General features: G+C 34.2%; 1 protein-coding gene across 1 annotated transcript in view; it reads right to left on the bottom strand.

Moving 5' to 3' along the window:
- LOC106079337 (uncharacterized) overlaps nucleotides 1–17334 on the bottom strand; it is a 141602-nt gene that overhangs the window by 73435 nt on the left and 50833 nt on the right. Inside the window, exons 11-12 of the mRNA XM_056045505.1 lie at nucleotides 13512–13718; nucleotides 4843–4969 (exon numbers count right to left, since the gene is read on the bottom strand). Coding sequence (XP_055901480.1) covers nucleotides 4843–4969; nucleotides 13512–13718 — 334 coding nt within the window. The remainder of the gene's footprint in view (nucleotides 1–4842; nucleotides 4970–13511; nucleotides 13719–17334) is intronic.

Raw genomic sequence — 17334 nt, 5'->3', positions numbered from 1 at the left:
TCCTAAACTCTTAAGCGAGCAATTCTTGTATGTATGCATGTATGTATGTATGTATATATATATATATATATATATATATATATATATATATATATATATATATATATATATATATATATATAATATCAGGTGACCGAGCCTCGCTCGGATGAATAATTTGTTAAGGAAGGATATATACTCGAAGTCATTTTGAGAATATTTTTGTACCAGGTGGCCGAACCTCGCTCTGTTAAATAATTTCGGAAGGTTATATATCCGAAGTCATTTTGGGAATATTCTTGTAATTACGAAAATGAACGATCGGATAAAGACTACTAATCTGAAGAGTTGTTTTAGTGTTCTCTTAGTTCTAAATGTAGGCCTAATTGTACATGTCGATTTAATTTAAAGTCTTAAGTCCTCCTTCAGTCTAGACAAACTACAGCTCACGTCCGTCTTATAGTTTTACAATCCATCTTTTGTGTAAAACTATTGTAGGCTTACTATTATTGGCTTGGAAGAAAGTCTTTGCAGTGTAACTTCTCTACGTTATAGGGTAAAACATGCACTTAGTGACAAAGTAAAATGACGCATTTTTTCTTATTAGACTTAAATCATGGCATTAGTTTTCTAAAGAAACGTTTCCGTGGGGCACCTCTGTTACGCCAAACAATATGCTCGTTATCCATACGGGATACGTGCCCTGCCCAACCTGACTGTCGGACTATAAGAAGTTCATACCGGCTTTTGCCATCCATCCATCCTAGTGGTGCTATGGCCTGCTTTTACACATCCGTCCATTCAGATCTCTCCTGGCCCTAACTCCAAGCTTTTTACCGAGGTTTATAGTTAAATCAAAAGAGGCTGCAGCGTACGCAAACTCGTTGACCGTTAGATGGATATCATGTTTAGTGTGAGCAAGTAAGGCGTAGAGAAGCTGTGTTATGACCATTTCCTTTGTTTTGGTACAGGACAGTAGACACCGAAGCATGAACACATGGTAATAATTCACCAGCAAAATAATAATAATAATAAGGCTTGTCTTAGAGTCCGAAATTAATGCGGCTGTGACCTACATATCTTGCCACACCCATAGCAAGCATAACCATTGTCCGCGGTGCTCGATTAAGATTTTCTTTTAGCGTCTGCGTCTGTCTTTTGGTCTCAAATGTGTATCCGCGGCATTTGTATAGAGGGAATTCTTTAAGTCCGAAAGTTACGGTGGACAGAGCAGTGTGGCAGTCTTTTTTGGTGAGCTAACAAGTGGTCGAAGTAACACCGAAACGCTTAAAAGACCAGCTTATGGCGCAAACTTGACTTAGCTGACATAGAAGAGAGCACATGGTTGCATGCAACCTCAGAACGAGACATCTGGAGGTCACCAGCAAAATAAACAACAAAGTAAAAGGTATCTACACCGCTCTACACAATTAAAGTGTAAACAACTTATTAAGCACTTAAAACACAATAACTAATCATACATCGGCACTTTTAATTTCATTACTTCTCTTTCATAGTTCTATAATAAATCAATCTACAGTAAGATGGTGCGCAAATGTTAAATTAGGTCTATTGATCCTTTAGAACTCGTTCTTGTTTGCAAAGAAATATTTTAGTGTATATAAATTTTATTTCGAAAACGGCTCTAACGATTTTCTTTAAAATTTTACGGTATGTGCATAATAGTGAGAAAAAAATTATCAACTCATTGGCCACATCGGGAAAACTCGAGGTCGACCGTTATATCGGTTTGAAAATGGCTCATTATCGAAAAATTAATTTTGGCTAGAATGTTTTATGAATGAAATTTTCTATATGACGTCAATGGGGAAAAAATTGACACCGCTTACGTCACTAGGTTCACAGCAGTACACTAAGACATTTCTTCGCAAACAAGAACAAGTTTTAATGATTCATTTGGCGTAATTAAACATTTGCGCACCATCTTATTGTACATTGATCCATTATGAAACTATGGAAGAAAAATAATGAAATAAAATATCTTTATGTATGATAAGTTATTGTGTTTTAAAGGCTTTATAAACTGTTTACACTTATTTAGCTTTTATTTTGTTATTATTTTGCTGGTGAATTATTGCAATGTGTTTAATCTTCGAAGTCTACTGTCCCATACCAAAACATAGGAAATGGTCATAACACAGCTTATCTATGACTTACTTGCACAACCAGGGCCGGCCCTAACATTTGTGGGGCCCTATGTGAAATGTGAGGACTGCGTGCGGACCAGTATGGGTAGGGATATGGATAATAAGTGAAAATAAAGATTTTGTATTAGAAAATAAATTCGTATTTGCATTACATTTTTATTAAATGAAAGCTGACGATGACGTTTTTTATACCACGCGTAGGACTGGCGTTTACCATATTGATTAATACCCCAAAATGAAAATTTTACTTTTAAAGGACATTTTTATGAGTTTCAGGAGATTTCCAGAAGCTCCTTGAAAACAAGGAAACCACGGGAACCCTATTATAAATTATAATGGTTTAATTTAATAAATAACACCTAGATATATCGCCTGACATTTGAACCTTCGGGGTCCACTGCGGCAACATAGGCCTAAGGCTGGCCCTGATGATATCCAGGTCGCGGTCAACGAATTTTCATCACGCTGCTGCTTTTTTGGTTAACCTATAAAGCTCGGTAAAACAGAAGTCATGTTCCAGAAGTCACCTAATAAAACCTACTCAGCCCAAATTTCACATCCCTTAAAGTGGTAGATGACTTCACATTATCTGGGAAGCATAGTATCAAATGACGCATTGCTTTAAAGAGAGGTTGATATGTGATCAGGGATAGTCGTGCTTTTAGACGCCTCCAAGCGAGAGTGTGGCGAAATAAATCGCTTCGCCTGTCTACAGAAATCAGTGTCAACCAGTGATTCTCTCAACCCCTCTATGTGGATCTGAGACATGAGTACTTTATAGAAAGCAACTAAGACTTCTTGAACGACTTCATCAAAGACCGCAATACAAACAGCGATATTCTTGCAATATGGCATGAACTTCTTATAATCCGACAGCCACGCTTTGCAGGGCACTTATTCCGTATGGGGGACGAATATATTTATGGCAATCTTTTTTTTTAGTAAGCTAAAAGGTTGTCGGAGTAACAGAGATGCCTCACAATAACGCTTCTTTAGAATACTAACGCGATGTTTTTGAGTCTCTTAGGAAAAAATAAATGCGCGATTTTACTTTGTTACTAGGTGCACCTTGTACTATTATAACGTAGAGATTTTGCATCACTTGATGATTCTTACTAAAGACATAGTAATAAGGCTTTTCTTCGAGACCGAAGATAAGTGAGGAATGCAGTATTTCCCGTGGCTGCGCAGCCCCAGGTTGACCTACATATTTTGCCACATCTAGGACAAGCATAACCATTGTCCGCAGGTGGTCGATTTAGATTTTCTTTTCGCCGTCTGCGTTTGTCCTCGGCAGCAGTTTTTTTTTGGTCTCAAATGTGTATCCCGCGGCCTTCATGAGTGACCTCCAGCTGTCTCGTTCGGAGGCCGAATACAACCAGGTGCTTTCTTCTATGTCAGCCAAGGAAAGTTGACGCCTAAGCTGGTCTTTGAAGCGTTGCCGTGGGGCGCCTCTGTTACGTCGACCTTATTTTAGCTCACCGAAAAAAGACTGACTTTGGCATAGGTTTGTCTACCATACGGTATACACAGTACAACTGTCGGACCATAAAGAAGTCCCTCTATACTGTCCATACCGGCGTTGGCAAGGACATCGCTGTTTGCAGTGCGGTCCTGCCACCGTATATCCATGATGGAGCACAAGCATCTTTGGTGAAAGCACTCAGTAAGTCTTAGTTGTTTTCTGTATAGTGTCCATGTCCATATTAATTGCAATATTAAATGTCAGAAAGTAACCATTTTAGAAGTTACACTGCAAAGACTTTCTTCCAAGCCTATAATAGCCGAATAGTTTTACGCGAAAGAAGCAATGTAAAACGTTAAGACGTGAGTTGTGGTTTTCTATAGGCCTACTGTTTGGGGGGGGGGGGGGACTTTCTATTCAAATCGTCATGTACATTTACATTGAGAACTGACAGAACGAAAAAGCAACTCTTCGGATTTATGGTCTTTACCCGATCGTTCATTTTCGTAATTTCAATATTCCCAAAAATGACTTCGGGTATATATCCTTTCTTAACAAATTATTCATCCGAGCGATGCTCGGTCACCTGATATTGTTTACATAATCGTTCTTAAATGTATAAAAAAAATTCACTCAGGGCTCAAGAGTCATCAAAAGGAATAATTCAACGTATACCAACGGTTCCATGACATCTCATGATACTAGACATTTCATCATTGCAACATTTCATTATTGCATAAAGTGCATTTTGCAAACATAAGTACATGTTGGTGTAATTAAGTAATTAACATACTGACCAAGTTAACACTAACCCTAAATGATGAATTGCTATAATGATGAAATGTTGCAATGATGAAATGTCACCTATACCAACATATCCGTGAAGTACAATTTCTTTCTCTTGTTCAAGATACCAAACAAAAGAATTAATTATCATTAGTTACTTTTTTTAAATTGATTCTTGTGTTGTCTGGTAAAGGAAATAATTGTGCAAAATTTCAGCGTAATCCGAGGTTGTCTGTTGGAGAGATATGTTCAACCTTTTTACCACAATGACAGACAGAAAGAGAGAGGGAGTTGATATAAGCTTTGAAAATAAAAACTGAGTAAGAGAAAGAAGAATAGAGTGTATCAAGTGAAAGATAAACAAACATAAAGCGCAAGTGATGAAGTTATAAATTGTGATCTAGAAAGAAGTGAAATAAATATCGAAAGCTATGCAACATTTACCTCAGTGAAACTACATTGTTAGGTGGGCCTTTTATAAAAACATTATAGTAGTAATATCCATAAACGTAAATGTTATTACTGATGCAATCAAACTGCCCGTGAATCTGTGTCTTGTTTAAGTCACATTCTGTTTGGAAAGAAACAAGATATCTTTACACACACTCACACTTAATTAATCGCTGTGGAAAGGAACTTAGGGGTTTAAGCAACAAATCATAATTGCGTAGATCAGAAGTAAAAGTAAAACACAAAATTTAAAAGAGAGTTTGTGTTGTCACACAAACTTTGAGAGTTTGCGTTATCACATAAACTCAGAGGTGGCCCCCGATTCACGAAAAATAAAAAATATGTTTCGACTTAGATTTTTAAAAAAATGGCTTTATCTACACGAGAGAGTTGACGAGGGTTAACAGATATTTTTGGAAGAGTTCTTATAGCATTTCATTTGATGAAATCATTACAAATGACAGCAAAGAGAGAAAATTTACTTTGTCACATGGCCTTGTTTAATTTAATGAATGTTTTGCAAATGACGTCAAAGGGAAACAACTTTATACTCCACTTACTTAGAATAAAAATGCCCTTTTTTAAAACGAGAGAATCGACAAGGTTTAATAAACATTTTAGCACGAGTTCATTATTAAAATTATTCCGAATGACGTCAAAAGAAAAAAAAAACTTACTATTGCGTCTGACTGCCTAGAAGTACAAAAAGTGTCTTTCTCAACATAATAGAGTTGACAAGGTTCAATAATAATAATTTTGCACGATTTCTTATAAACATTTAATTCAACAAAATCATTCAAAATGATGTCAAATAGAGAAAACAAATTCCATTAAGTCACTAGGCCTAGTAACACTAATAACCTTTTCAACTTGAGATTTGACGAGGCTAAATAAGACAATGGCGTACAATTGTCAAAGTATTACATTTAAAAAATCATTCTGAATGACGTCAAAGGAAAACATCACATGGCTTAGTTAGACTTTTTCAACACGAGAGAGTTGACAAGTGTTACTTCAAATTAGCGCACACGTTCTTATAGCCTTTGCACCAATATAATAGAAATATATATTACAGACACGCACACACACACATTTATATATATCTATATTATAAAGTAGAATGTGTGGTGTATGTATGTATGTATGTATGTTACTTATAGACATCAAAACCGCTTGACCAATCTTGATAAAACTAGGCAGGAATGTTCCTTGGGTACCAACTTAGACCGTAGTGTATGTATTGTAGCCCTAAAACAAACTTAAGACCCTAAAAAAAATATAGTTGTCCGACTCTATTACAGCTATAGTATTTTATGGATCTAGGCCATGTCTACAATGTTGACATGAGAAAAGATAGAAAGGATTTAGACCTAGATCTAATTTTAAGAAATACACTTTGCGCATATAAATTTTTACTTTGACACATGAAAAGACAAAAGAAGATCCATTGATTTCATTATATAATAAAATTAACCTTCAATTTTGTGTTTCAAAAGCAATTTTTACATTAATTAGTTCCTTATATCTGTGATTACAGATTTCCTGACGAACATTCTTTCATTAGACAATTCCGTAATGAATCGCGTACTAAATATTAATTCGTTTAATTGTTTACTTTATAATCCCATCCCTAGATCTAAAACTCTAATTCAACTCTAAGATGATAAAACTTCTCTTCGCACAGATAGTTTTATACTTTAACACATAAACATATTAATTGAAGTCCATTCATTTCATATTTTGATCAAATAAACATTCAAATTTGGTTTTTAAAGCTACATTCATTTACGAAAGCTGCGAAGCCGAGTTGAGATAGGCCTAGATCTATATTCATTCATGAATCGCGTACTAAAAATTATTTCGTTTAATTGTTCACTTTATAATCCCATTCATTTAACAAAGCTATCGCTCTTTTCGTTTGTAATAGATATGAATTTATCTGTTTCGGGTAATCCCATTTTCGCAAACCTAATTTTATTTTCGTAGCGAAAGAGAAAAAACTTGAAAGGATCATTAGTTAAGTTTAACATACATCTAAATCCAATCCACTAGATTAGTAAACACAAACTTAGACCCGAAGGCCGCGGGTAAAGTCTGGCGAACATCCTTTCATTAGACATTACCAAATGGTTACACATTAACAGTGATTAACACATCTCTCTACTTCCTAGGGCTAGGTCTAAAACTCTTATTGAACTCTAAGATAATAAAACTTCTTTTCGCAAAGATAGTTTTATGCTTTAACACATAAACATACTAATTATTGTCCACTCATTTCATATTTTAATCAAATTAACATTCAAATTTGTTTTTCTAAAGCATTTTTAATACATTCGTTCGCTGTTCGCTAAATAAAGCTGCGTAGCCGTGTTGAGATAGGCCTATATTCATTCATGAAAAAAGGTCACGCATGGGCAACACAGAATGAACTCTATAAAAGGCAACTAGATTAGTGTAGATTTAGATCTATGTCTACCTCAAGATCTACTTTATACTTTAACACATGAACACAAAATTAAGTCTATTCATCTCAATTTTTTATCAAATATATGTAGGCCTACAAGCAAATGTTTTAATTTGGAAAAATGGATTTAAGCCTATTAGCTATTCTGATTTGATAGCTTCATTCACACTATTTTTACATCGACACATTCGCTTTACTTATTACATTATTATTTCGTTTAACTGTTTACAAAACACTCTCAGTAACTATATCGACAGTAATGCGCAAATAAAGACCCGCGGGTCGCGGGTAACATATGTCTAGTATATATATATACAGAACCCGTAGTAACTTAAAACAAAATCTTGAACATTATTTTATCAATAAAACGTCTTTTGTGATGTTTGGACAAGAAAATAAAATTTAAAATAAGTGAAACTAGCGATTTTGAACAACTGTTTGTAATTAATGACTTTCCCCTTTTAAAATCTTAAAAAAACCAATTATCGATATTTTTTGTAAAATTAGTCATTTGACATAAATTTATTTTAAGTTGAAAATCCGGAACTATTTGATATCGATAACTAAACTATAGTGACCTACAGTCTTTGCGTATGAAGTGTAATAATCAGAAGTGCGATTTCAAACAATTATTTAATGTAATGTTTTAATGGTAATATAATATAAGTCAGTATAGAGATTCTTAGGTAGTTCGATAAAAAATTCAAACTCACAATATACTAATAAAACCTATATGGTTGAATAGGGCTTGAAAAAATATTTCCAACCATACTAAATTTATCATTGTATGACAAGTGGAAGGGGAGATATTAATTTTTATTTGAGAGGGGGAAAGTCTTGATTTTTTAGATCCATGTCATTTCTGTTCACTACCGGAAGTTGAATCAAACTGGGAAATAGGTCAAGAGTATTTTTTTGTTTGTGCTGCCAATTTATCTAATTTTGTGACAAGAATGATCCTCAATTTTTTTCTAAGTTTGTTTTGAGTTTCTCTTTATTGCATGTAACATTGAATCAATTTTGAATGTATTGATAGGATTAATAATTATTATTTAAAGAAATATAAGTGTACTCTTAATGAATATATAGTAAAACACTATTTGTAATTGAAAAGTACTTATGTTTGTTAAAAATTCATTTTGAAAGATTTAAATCTTGAAAGAGAATTTTTTTTTTATTTAAGTGTCTGGTATCTATACTTTTAAAGTATGAATTAATTATTATGCTGAAAATATTATTTAAAAAATTGAAAAGTAATGCTTTGATTTTAAGTAATTTTTTAAGAATGAAGTAAATAATTTTTAAATCTATATCAAATCTGCAACACAAGTTAATGAAGAACATAATTAATATTATGAAAAGAATAGATGCATTCTAAATATTAATACCTAATGCATGATTTTATATAAGAAAAATGTCTAGATATTCTATTATATGGGTTGATTATTAATCAAAATAGATTTTTTTTATTGCAACAAATGTTTGTTGTTGTTTTTTTTGGAAATAAAATAGCATATTTACAATCATCACTTAGACATCAGCAAATCAATCAAATAAAATTAAAATACATTTAAGGAAATGTAAAATAGTATCACAGTTAAAGAATAATTATAATCTCAGCATCATCCATAATTTTTCTAATAGGCTATGGGTAATCTCACAGATTCTTAGATTATTTGCTGTTGTAAACAATATATTTTCTTTAAGAATAGGCACACCAACATCTTTCAAAGCAGCTTTTATTCATTTGCCATTTCATTTCTTGCTCATCTGTCCACACTAAATTAATTTAATAATAATTTCCCCACATCTTTTTCTTGCTAAACAAAAAGAAAATTTATCTCTTGCTCATCTCTTTTTTAGTGCAATAATAATTTCCCAACATCTTTTTCTTGGTAAACAAAAAGAAAATTTATCTCTTGCTCATTTCTTTTTTAGTGCAAAGATAATGCAAGCGTTGTTGCCATTGACTTTTGTCTTACCATCTAAAAATAGCCATTTTAGCATTTGGTGCTTTTCATGATAATAAATTAAAAAACCTAAGATTCTTTCAGCCCAAGTATTGTGGTGAAGCACATTTTTTTATACATACTAATGGGCCTGATAAATCCTTTTGTAATGAGAAACTCATTAATATGCCCAGTGTAGACTGAGGTATAGTTTGATTTAAAAATTGAGTGGAGTTTACTAACAGTAGAGATATCATGGTTTGATAATTAATTTAGAGGACAACTAAAAGCATTAATCTGAGAGTTAAATAGAAACTCTGGTGCATCTAGCAATTTTTAATGCAGTGTAAAGTGTCCTTGATGTTTCACCTAAATGTGAAAAACAAACCATAGTATTGCCTTTAAAAATGTAATTCAATTTCTTATATTTTTGTATTTAACAATAATAGCTATATAATATTTTAATAAAAAAATCTTAAAATTAATAGTAATAAAATATAATAATAATAATAGTAAAAAAAAATTATAGTGAAATAATAATAACCTAACTAGAGTAGTTGATAATTATATGATGCAAACAAAGCTTAAATTCTATGAACATTACCAATGACTAGTGGTACAAACTTATTTAAAAGATAACTAAGAATTTTTAAAAATTGTATAGATTACATTTAATCATATATTGTATTGAATTGGAATAATTAGAAAATTATTTAACCTTATGTAAAAATAATTAATTTTATATTTAGATTAATCAATTGCTTTTAAAAAGAAATTATTCAAATCATAGATGGTTATAAATAGGGGGCCGATTGAGATGGATTTAAATACGTACTGACAGTGATGGATGTATATATGTTTTAGCAAAGCTCTTGTTTTCATGGATAATTTTGTTTCTGCCAACTTGTCCAAAAATATAGTGTTCAGTGCTGAAAAATGTCAACTATCGATAATTGGTCACATATTTGAGTGAATCGAGAGGACTTCACTCGAAGACGTTTTTCTAATTAAATCTGATTGAAAATATGCTTCTAAGTTATCAATTACGAATCTTTAAGTAATTACCCAGATGAGCCTCTTTTAAAAAGGATGAAACACGGATTATTTCAATTGACAAACATAAAAACAAAAATATGCAGTCATTTGATCTTCATTTTAATAAAAACAAGCCAACACTGGAATAATCGGGACATGCCATTTGAAAATATTAACATTCTAGAGCACATTGAGCACAAATTTTGTACAAAAAAAAATAAAAATGTAATTTTACTATGAAATTCAAAATACCAACGTTTATGGACCTATGCAGGTTTTATATGAAAAATGGAATACTACTTCCGGTGTTTATACGCGGATTTCGAACTCACTAGATCATTCTCATTTAGCGATTATATGTTATTTATTTTTTTAAATCCTGAAGAACTTATTTTTTATCATGAGATTTTACGAAATTTAAGCGAGAAAAATAAATGATATTGTAATAACTTAAGTGAGGCAACTCAACGAGACATAGACGTTTATTTACACGAAGACATGACAAACACAAAGGGCATCTGCCTTGAGTACAGCATCTCCATATTGGCTCTGTCTACTTGGGCGGAAATCGTTTGTCTCCTAATGTCAACATCCGACTTGTTTAGTCACAGATAGTGCGCACCTTCTTTCTGCACTATCTTGGATGGCGGTGCGCATTGCAGAGTTATAACATTGCCCCCTTCTTTGAGCTTTTCGTCCCGAAAAGAAACAGTGCAGTGGAGGTTTGACAGTTCAGGTGGAGGTCGATCGGTGGGAACCACAGACGTTAGGGTGTCTGTTGCCCACAAAGCCATCTGCACAGTTTTCCGCGGCCGTCGCTTTCTCTTCTTCCAGTTGGCCAGTCTACGCTTGAGACGATATCGTGGTCGCTGCTTCGACCTCATGACGATAGTCTCTGATGCCAGCCACTTAACACAAATGGAGGTTGTGGCGATCACTGTAGTTTCCAGGGCCGTTGTTTTAAGACGCCAAGTCAGCGGACGTTTTCCATGGACGTCTCGTGACACAGTTGTAGGCTTTTATCCTGACGGGGGTACTAGAAAAAATTTGATTATTAATTATTTTTTTTTGCGGGGACTACTTTAGTTCCATGCGGCAGAGGACGCGACGCTACTAAACTATAGTCGCTGCATAAAAATGTCAATTTAAAAAAATATTGCGTGACATTTAAAGTGCATTCTTACCCTTCATAAACAACCACATATGTTTTCGTTTATATTTTAAAACCAGAAAAAACAAGGTTTCAAAGACCGTTTGTGTGGAAACACAAACTCAACATCGGCCCCCCGAAGTGGTCCACCAAGGCAGGTAAAAAGGCAGGTTTCAATATTTTCAGAAAGAACATCAGAATAAAATTCTATCAAAGACAAATGACAGAGAAGAATGAAGAAAAAAAGGTTGACAGATCTTGTGTGGTCCCTAGCGGTCCAGCAAACCAAAGGATAGATGCAAGTGAATGTGAAATTTGATGTAAACCTTGCCTAACTGATGTCTTATAATAAATATCTAATTGATCTAAATCTTTTGTAAAGTAATATGGGTCTGTAGGAAGCTCATTGCGGCTTCGTCTTTTTTGGGGGGTGGGGGGTATTAAAACAATAGAAACATATTTCTAGGATATTAGTAGACTTGATTCCATACACATTCTATTGATAAAATATGAGATTATGTTTTTCACTTTTCACACGAGATATTTTACTAAGAAGTAATCCTGTTAGCCTCCGGAGATTTACAGTTTCTGCACTTTCCTAACGCTCTATCCAGATTAGCATTAGAGAAGGGCATGTTAAATCTTAGCCTAGAAAAGATTTGTTCTGGGATTAGTAAAATGAAAGCAGATACGCCAAATCTCAGTGCCATTTACTTTTCTTGTATTCTGAGCTTCAATTAAGAGCTTAAATTATGTGTTCATTTTCTGACGAGTCTACAGCCTATTATTCTGATATTTTTCCAACAAAAAAGTAAAAGTCATAAATCAAGTCTCCTATTTAATGCACTTTAGTAATAGAGCTTATTGACTGGTAAGAAAACAGTGCACTATTTGAAGAAGGGTTGAACCCTAAACCTCTTGTCTACTCCTTGAAATATGGTAATTTAGTTCTGCATTCTCAAGCTGGTTATTGGATTCCTGTGTATTAATTTTATTACTAGACCCTAGTGACCGATATGAAAAAGATAACTGTGTGGTATTTGGTATTGATTAGGTCGAGGTTTGAACCTTAACCCCCCTCTCTGGCTACGCTCATGGAATTTCGTAATCGAAGATTTGCTTTATTTTTTTATTTATTTTTTTTGATAATAGTCAATCATTCCCCCCTGATCCCCAAATCGAGATACTTAATTTTTTTTTTTCTTCAAACTGCTTGACTTCGCGAATGTACATTTTCATAAGTCTTTCTACACGCTGAGACCTTGTTGATTTCCGATATTAATTGAAACATGTGTAATGTATTTGGGGGAAGGGGGGGGCATAAAATATTGTAATATTGCCGGTGATAATCTTTCGCAATAAACGCTATAAGAATTTTTCAAAAAATATTTTAAAATTATAATTAAAACTATCTTAAACATGTAATGCATTAATAGCAGTAACGCCCATCCTAGGTTGACCTACGAACAGTTTAAATCTTGACATTCGTGTGGCGGGCCACATAATCGAAAAGGTATGAAAACGAAATGAAATTGATCTGAAACATTATTTTTAGAACTCTGTGGATCTTGTTCTTTTATTCGCGGCTTAAACCAAGAATGACGTCATAATTGTTTTATAATGCCGTTTATATATTGTTGCTTGTTTAGTGACACTTTCTTTACAACTATGTTGGCTATTCGATCAGTTTTCCTGGTAGATTCTAAATTCTGAGTCCGCTTGTCGTTTCTTCGGCTCTTCCATCTCGTAAAAAAACTAAAGGTCATGGTACCAAATCCATCAAAGAAAAAGTGAGGTCCTTAACCGGCTGAACGTAATTAAATCTAGTTTTTCCAACCGTTCTTTTTGTTTTGATTGGTGTTTGTGGAGGAGGTATATGCTCTATACTTTGTGCCGACGTTTCAGAGGGCCGGATGGAACCAAGTCGCGGCCCGGATCTGACCCGAGGACCGTATTATGGGCATCACTAATTTATATGACAATTAATACGTATTTAGTTAATAAAATAGTAAAAAGGTTTTAAATACATTTTATAGAAACACACAACAATACATGTTGAGCTTACCGTACGAATGAAACATGTTTCGACACTCAGTTGGGGCTGTGCAAGTATTACTCAGCTCTGTACATTCGTTTATATCCTGTGAACAATCTGTCCCTTTCATTCCATATGAGCAATCACAGTGTCCGTTTAGATTGTTACAATGATTCGTATAACTTCTGTTACAGTGACAGTCTGACTGACATTTGTCACCATATTTCAGATTACAATCTAGAAAAGTAAATAATTCATGTAAATTTAAGTAGTGCCTTGAGTTTAATTAACAAAATTTAAAATATGACAGTTATGCCTGTATCATTTTAGTTTTGAGGGTGTAAGATGATTACTCATGACGTTTCTAAACTAAAGTACTAAATTTGATGTATTAAAATACTTCTATACAGGGGCAGACTGGATATCAAAATCAGCCCTGGCATTTCGTAACAATCCGGCCATATATTGTATATCATAATGATATAAGACATGGGCGTAGCCAGAATTTTTTTCGGGGGGGGGGATTTTTCTCCCCCCCCCCCCGCCCCCCCCCCCCGCAAAAAAATGTTTATATGTATGCATGTGTGTGTGTGTGTGAACATAACCTTTCTTACATTCTAACCCTTCATTCTTTCGGAAGACGTTTATTGTGCCCTAGAATTTTCTTTCTGGAGTTAGTTGGAAAATTGAAGACTCCCCGCCATTGTCAGCAAGGTGGTCTAGCGCTCCCCCCAGCGCGGGGCAAACCCCGCCGCCAAGCACTATTTCTGGTATTGAAGGCCAACAAAATGCATATTCTGAGGTATCTACAGTGCATTTTCCTGCTATTACAAAGTTTTATTTCAAAAACCTAAATATGTGCTTACTGACTAACAAGGAGTGCAGTATTATTATTATTGTGTATTTTTAGCTTCAAGCCCCGCTGAAAAGGGGGGGGGGGTTAAAACTCAAAACTGATTCAAAACCCATTTAGTTACGCTCATAACATTTTGAGCGCGTAGTTTGCTTTTTAAAAAAATATTTTAGAGGTATTTTTTAGCTTCAAATCCTACTGAAGAGGGGGGGGGGATTTCATTTCGGGGGGGAAGGGTTGACCCCCCCCCCCTGGCTACGCCCATGATATAAGATAATATATGATAGAATAACTGCCTTCACGTATCCCTCAACCAATGTCAGGTACCCATTAGAGCAAGGTGGATCCCGAAATTAAAAACCACAGTATCACTTAAATTAGTATTACACTGTAAAAGTTTTTTTGAACACCAAGCTTTAAAGTGACTTTTATAAGATAATATTATAAAACCTCGACTTAGTGAGAGTCATAATGACATCCTTGAGATTCTTTATGTGCCCTTTCGGCCCATTTGGGTACCGGTCCGCCCCTGCATCTATACAACTCGTTTCTTTGTTGAACCTGAACTTGATCTTAAAAAACGGTTCTAACGATTTTCCAAGAAATGTAACAGTTGATGTATATCTGTGAGAAAAGAATTTCTGTCTCATTGGCCACACTGGGAAAACTCTAGTTTGACCGTTTTGATTTTTTAAGTAAAAAAAAAAAGAAAGAAAATTTAAATTTAAAAAGTTTTTCTTTCTTTCAAGAGTTTAATAGTATAATGTTCAGGAATTATCTCTTTTTTTAGCGTTCGTTAATTATTAAGAGCAAAATAATCGGTCTATAAGTTATATAAAAGAGGTATGGTCAATTTTAGACAAGTATTTTGTATATTATTCTTGTGTTAGCTCTGTTCGAATGTGAGGTAATTTTCTTTGAACAATATAATAGTAAAATATAAATAGTAAAGAAGAGAAACGAACCGAACTCGAACCTCACTTTCAACCAAACCAAACTGAACTTCACTTATGAAGGAACCAAACTGAACTTCGCTTATGAAGGAACCAAACTGAACTTCACTTATGAAGGAACCAAACTGAACTTCACTTATGAAGGAACCAAACCTGATATTCACTTATGAAGGAACCAAACCTGATATTCACTTATGAAGGAACCAAACCTGATATTCACTTATGAAGGAACGAAACCTGAGATTCACTTATGAAGGAACGAAACCTGATATTCACTTATGAAGGAACCAAACCTGAGATTCACTTATGAAGGAACCAAACCTGAGATTCACTTATGAAGGAACCAAACCTGATATTCACTTATGAAGGAACCAAACCTGAGATTCACTTATGAAGGAACCAAACCTGATATTCACTTATGAAGGAACAAAACCTGAGATTCACTTATGAAGGAACCAAACCTGATATTCACTTATGAAGGAACCAAACCTGAGATTCACTTATGAAGGAACCAAACCTGAGCTTTATTTATGAAGGAACCAAACCTGATATTCACTTATGAAGGAACCAAACCTGATATTCACTTATGAAGGAACCAAACCTGAGATTCACTTATGAAGGAACCAAACCTGAGATTCACTTATGAAGGAACCAAACCTGATATTCACTTATGAAGGAACCAAACCTGAGATTCACTTATGAAGGAACCAAACCTGAGCTTTATTTATGAAGGAACCAAACCTGAGCTTTACTTATGAAGTAACCAAACCTGAGCTTCACTTATGAAGGAACCGAACCTAACTTTAAAACTGGACCGAACAAGCTGACTTTACCTTAAATGAACTAAATCAAAAGTTGCAATTTTGGAAATTTGTACATGTCTAAAATACATTTCATATCACATGAACAACAAATATTTTCATTTATAAGCAAAATTATTCCATCATTTGATTTTACTTTAACCGGCCCTAGCCGAAAAAAAGCAAAGACAAGTGAAATTCTTCACAATCTTCTTCCTGAGACTGTAAGGAGTGACCGTTTGTTACTTATTTTGAAGCAAATATAAAGTTTTCATATCGCAACGAGGTTAGAATTAGCTGTTCGGGTCATAATCTGAACCTAGATGACACATACCTGTAAAAATTCCCCTGGTACTGATTTAGTTCACGAAATGATCCAAAATTAAAAAGAAGTTGTGACATACTTTAGACTAAGGGAAACAACCAAGAACTAGAACACCTTCTTAAACAGAATGTTGCTTCTTGTTGGAATGATGTTTTTTTTTTTTTTCTCAATCGTTGACACGCCACAACAGTTAAACAAACTTGAACAGCTAAACAATCTTAATGAAACATTGTCGTGAGACGTCGTTAATTTATTTTTATCCATTTCTTAAGGCATAGCCACATGACATTGTGCTGATATAATAATAATAATAATCGTTATTGTCCGTCTGGAAATTTATCTTACAATTTGTGCATTACACCAAACACAAAACATTATAACTATAAGAAACCAAAGTGTACATTCACACCAGACTCACTCATAATTTACATGTTAAATGTTTATATCAAATTGTTTTTATTTATTACAAATTGCATGTCGCCACAGTGCAGCGTCCTTTTGACGTATGGCCAATGCTAATTCGTCTTCAATAAATCTGGAAATCCAAAGGTTCAGACAGTGGCACTGCGTACTTTAAAGGCAGCTTTTCTGTCTAGATTGGATGTTTCAGCTTTGAACACTTAATGAGCTTTTTTTAGAAAATAATTGTCTTTTATCATCGCGAATTTCTTCATCGACGAAATCAAGTCTTCTTATTACACATGATAGGCGAGTGGGTCCCGGGTTCGAATCCTGGTCAAGAGGTGGATTTTTAATTTCGGGATATGTGGGCAGCCTCTGAGTCCACCCAGTTCTAATGGTTACCTGACATTAGTGGAGGAAAAGTAAAGGAGTTTGGTCGTTGTGCCTGCCACATAGCACCTTCGTTAACCGTGGGCCACAGAAACAGATGATGATATCATCTGCCCTATAGATCGCAAGG

Source organism: Biomphalaria glabrata, chromosome 11 (genome assembly GCF_947242115.1).
Source record: "Biomphalaria glabrata chromosome 11, xgBioGlab47.1, whole genome shotgun sequence".
Classification (NCBI taxonomy): domain Eukaryota; kingdom Metazoa; phylum Mollusca; class Gastropoda; family Planorbidae; genus Biomphalaria; species Biomphalaria glabrata.
The sequence above is the reverse complement of the archived record's forward strand: the minus strand, read 5'-3'. Positions and strand labels throughout refer to the sequence as shown.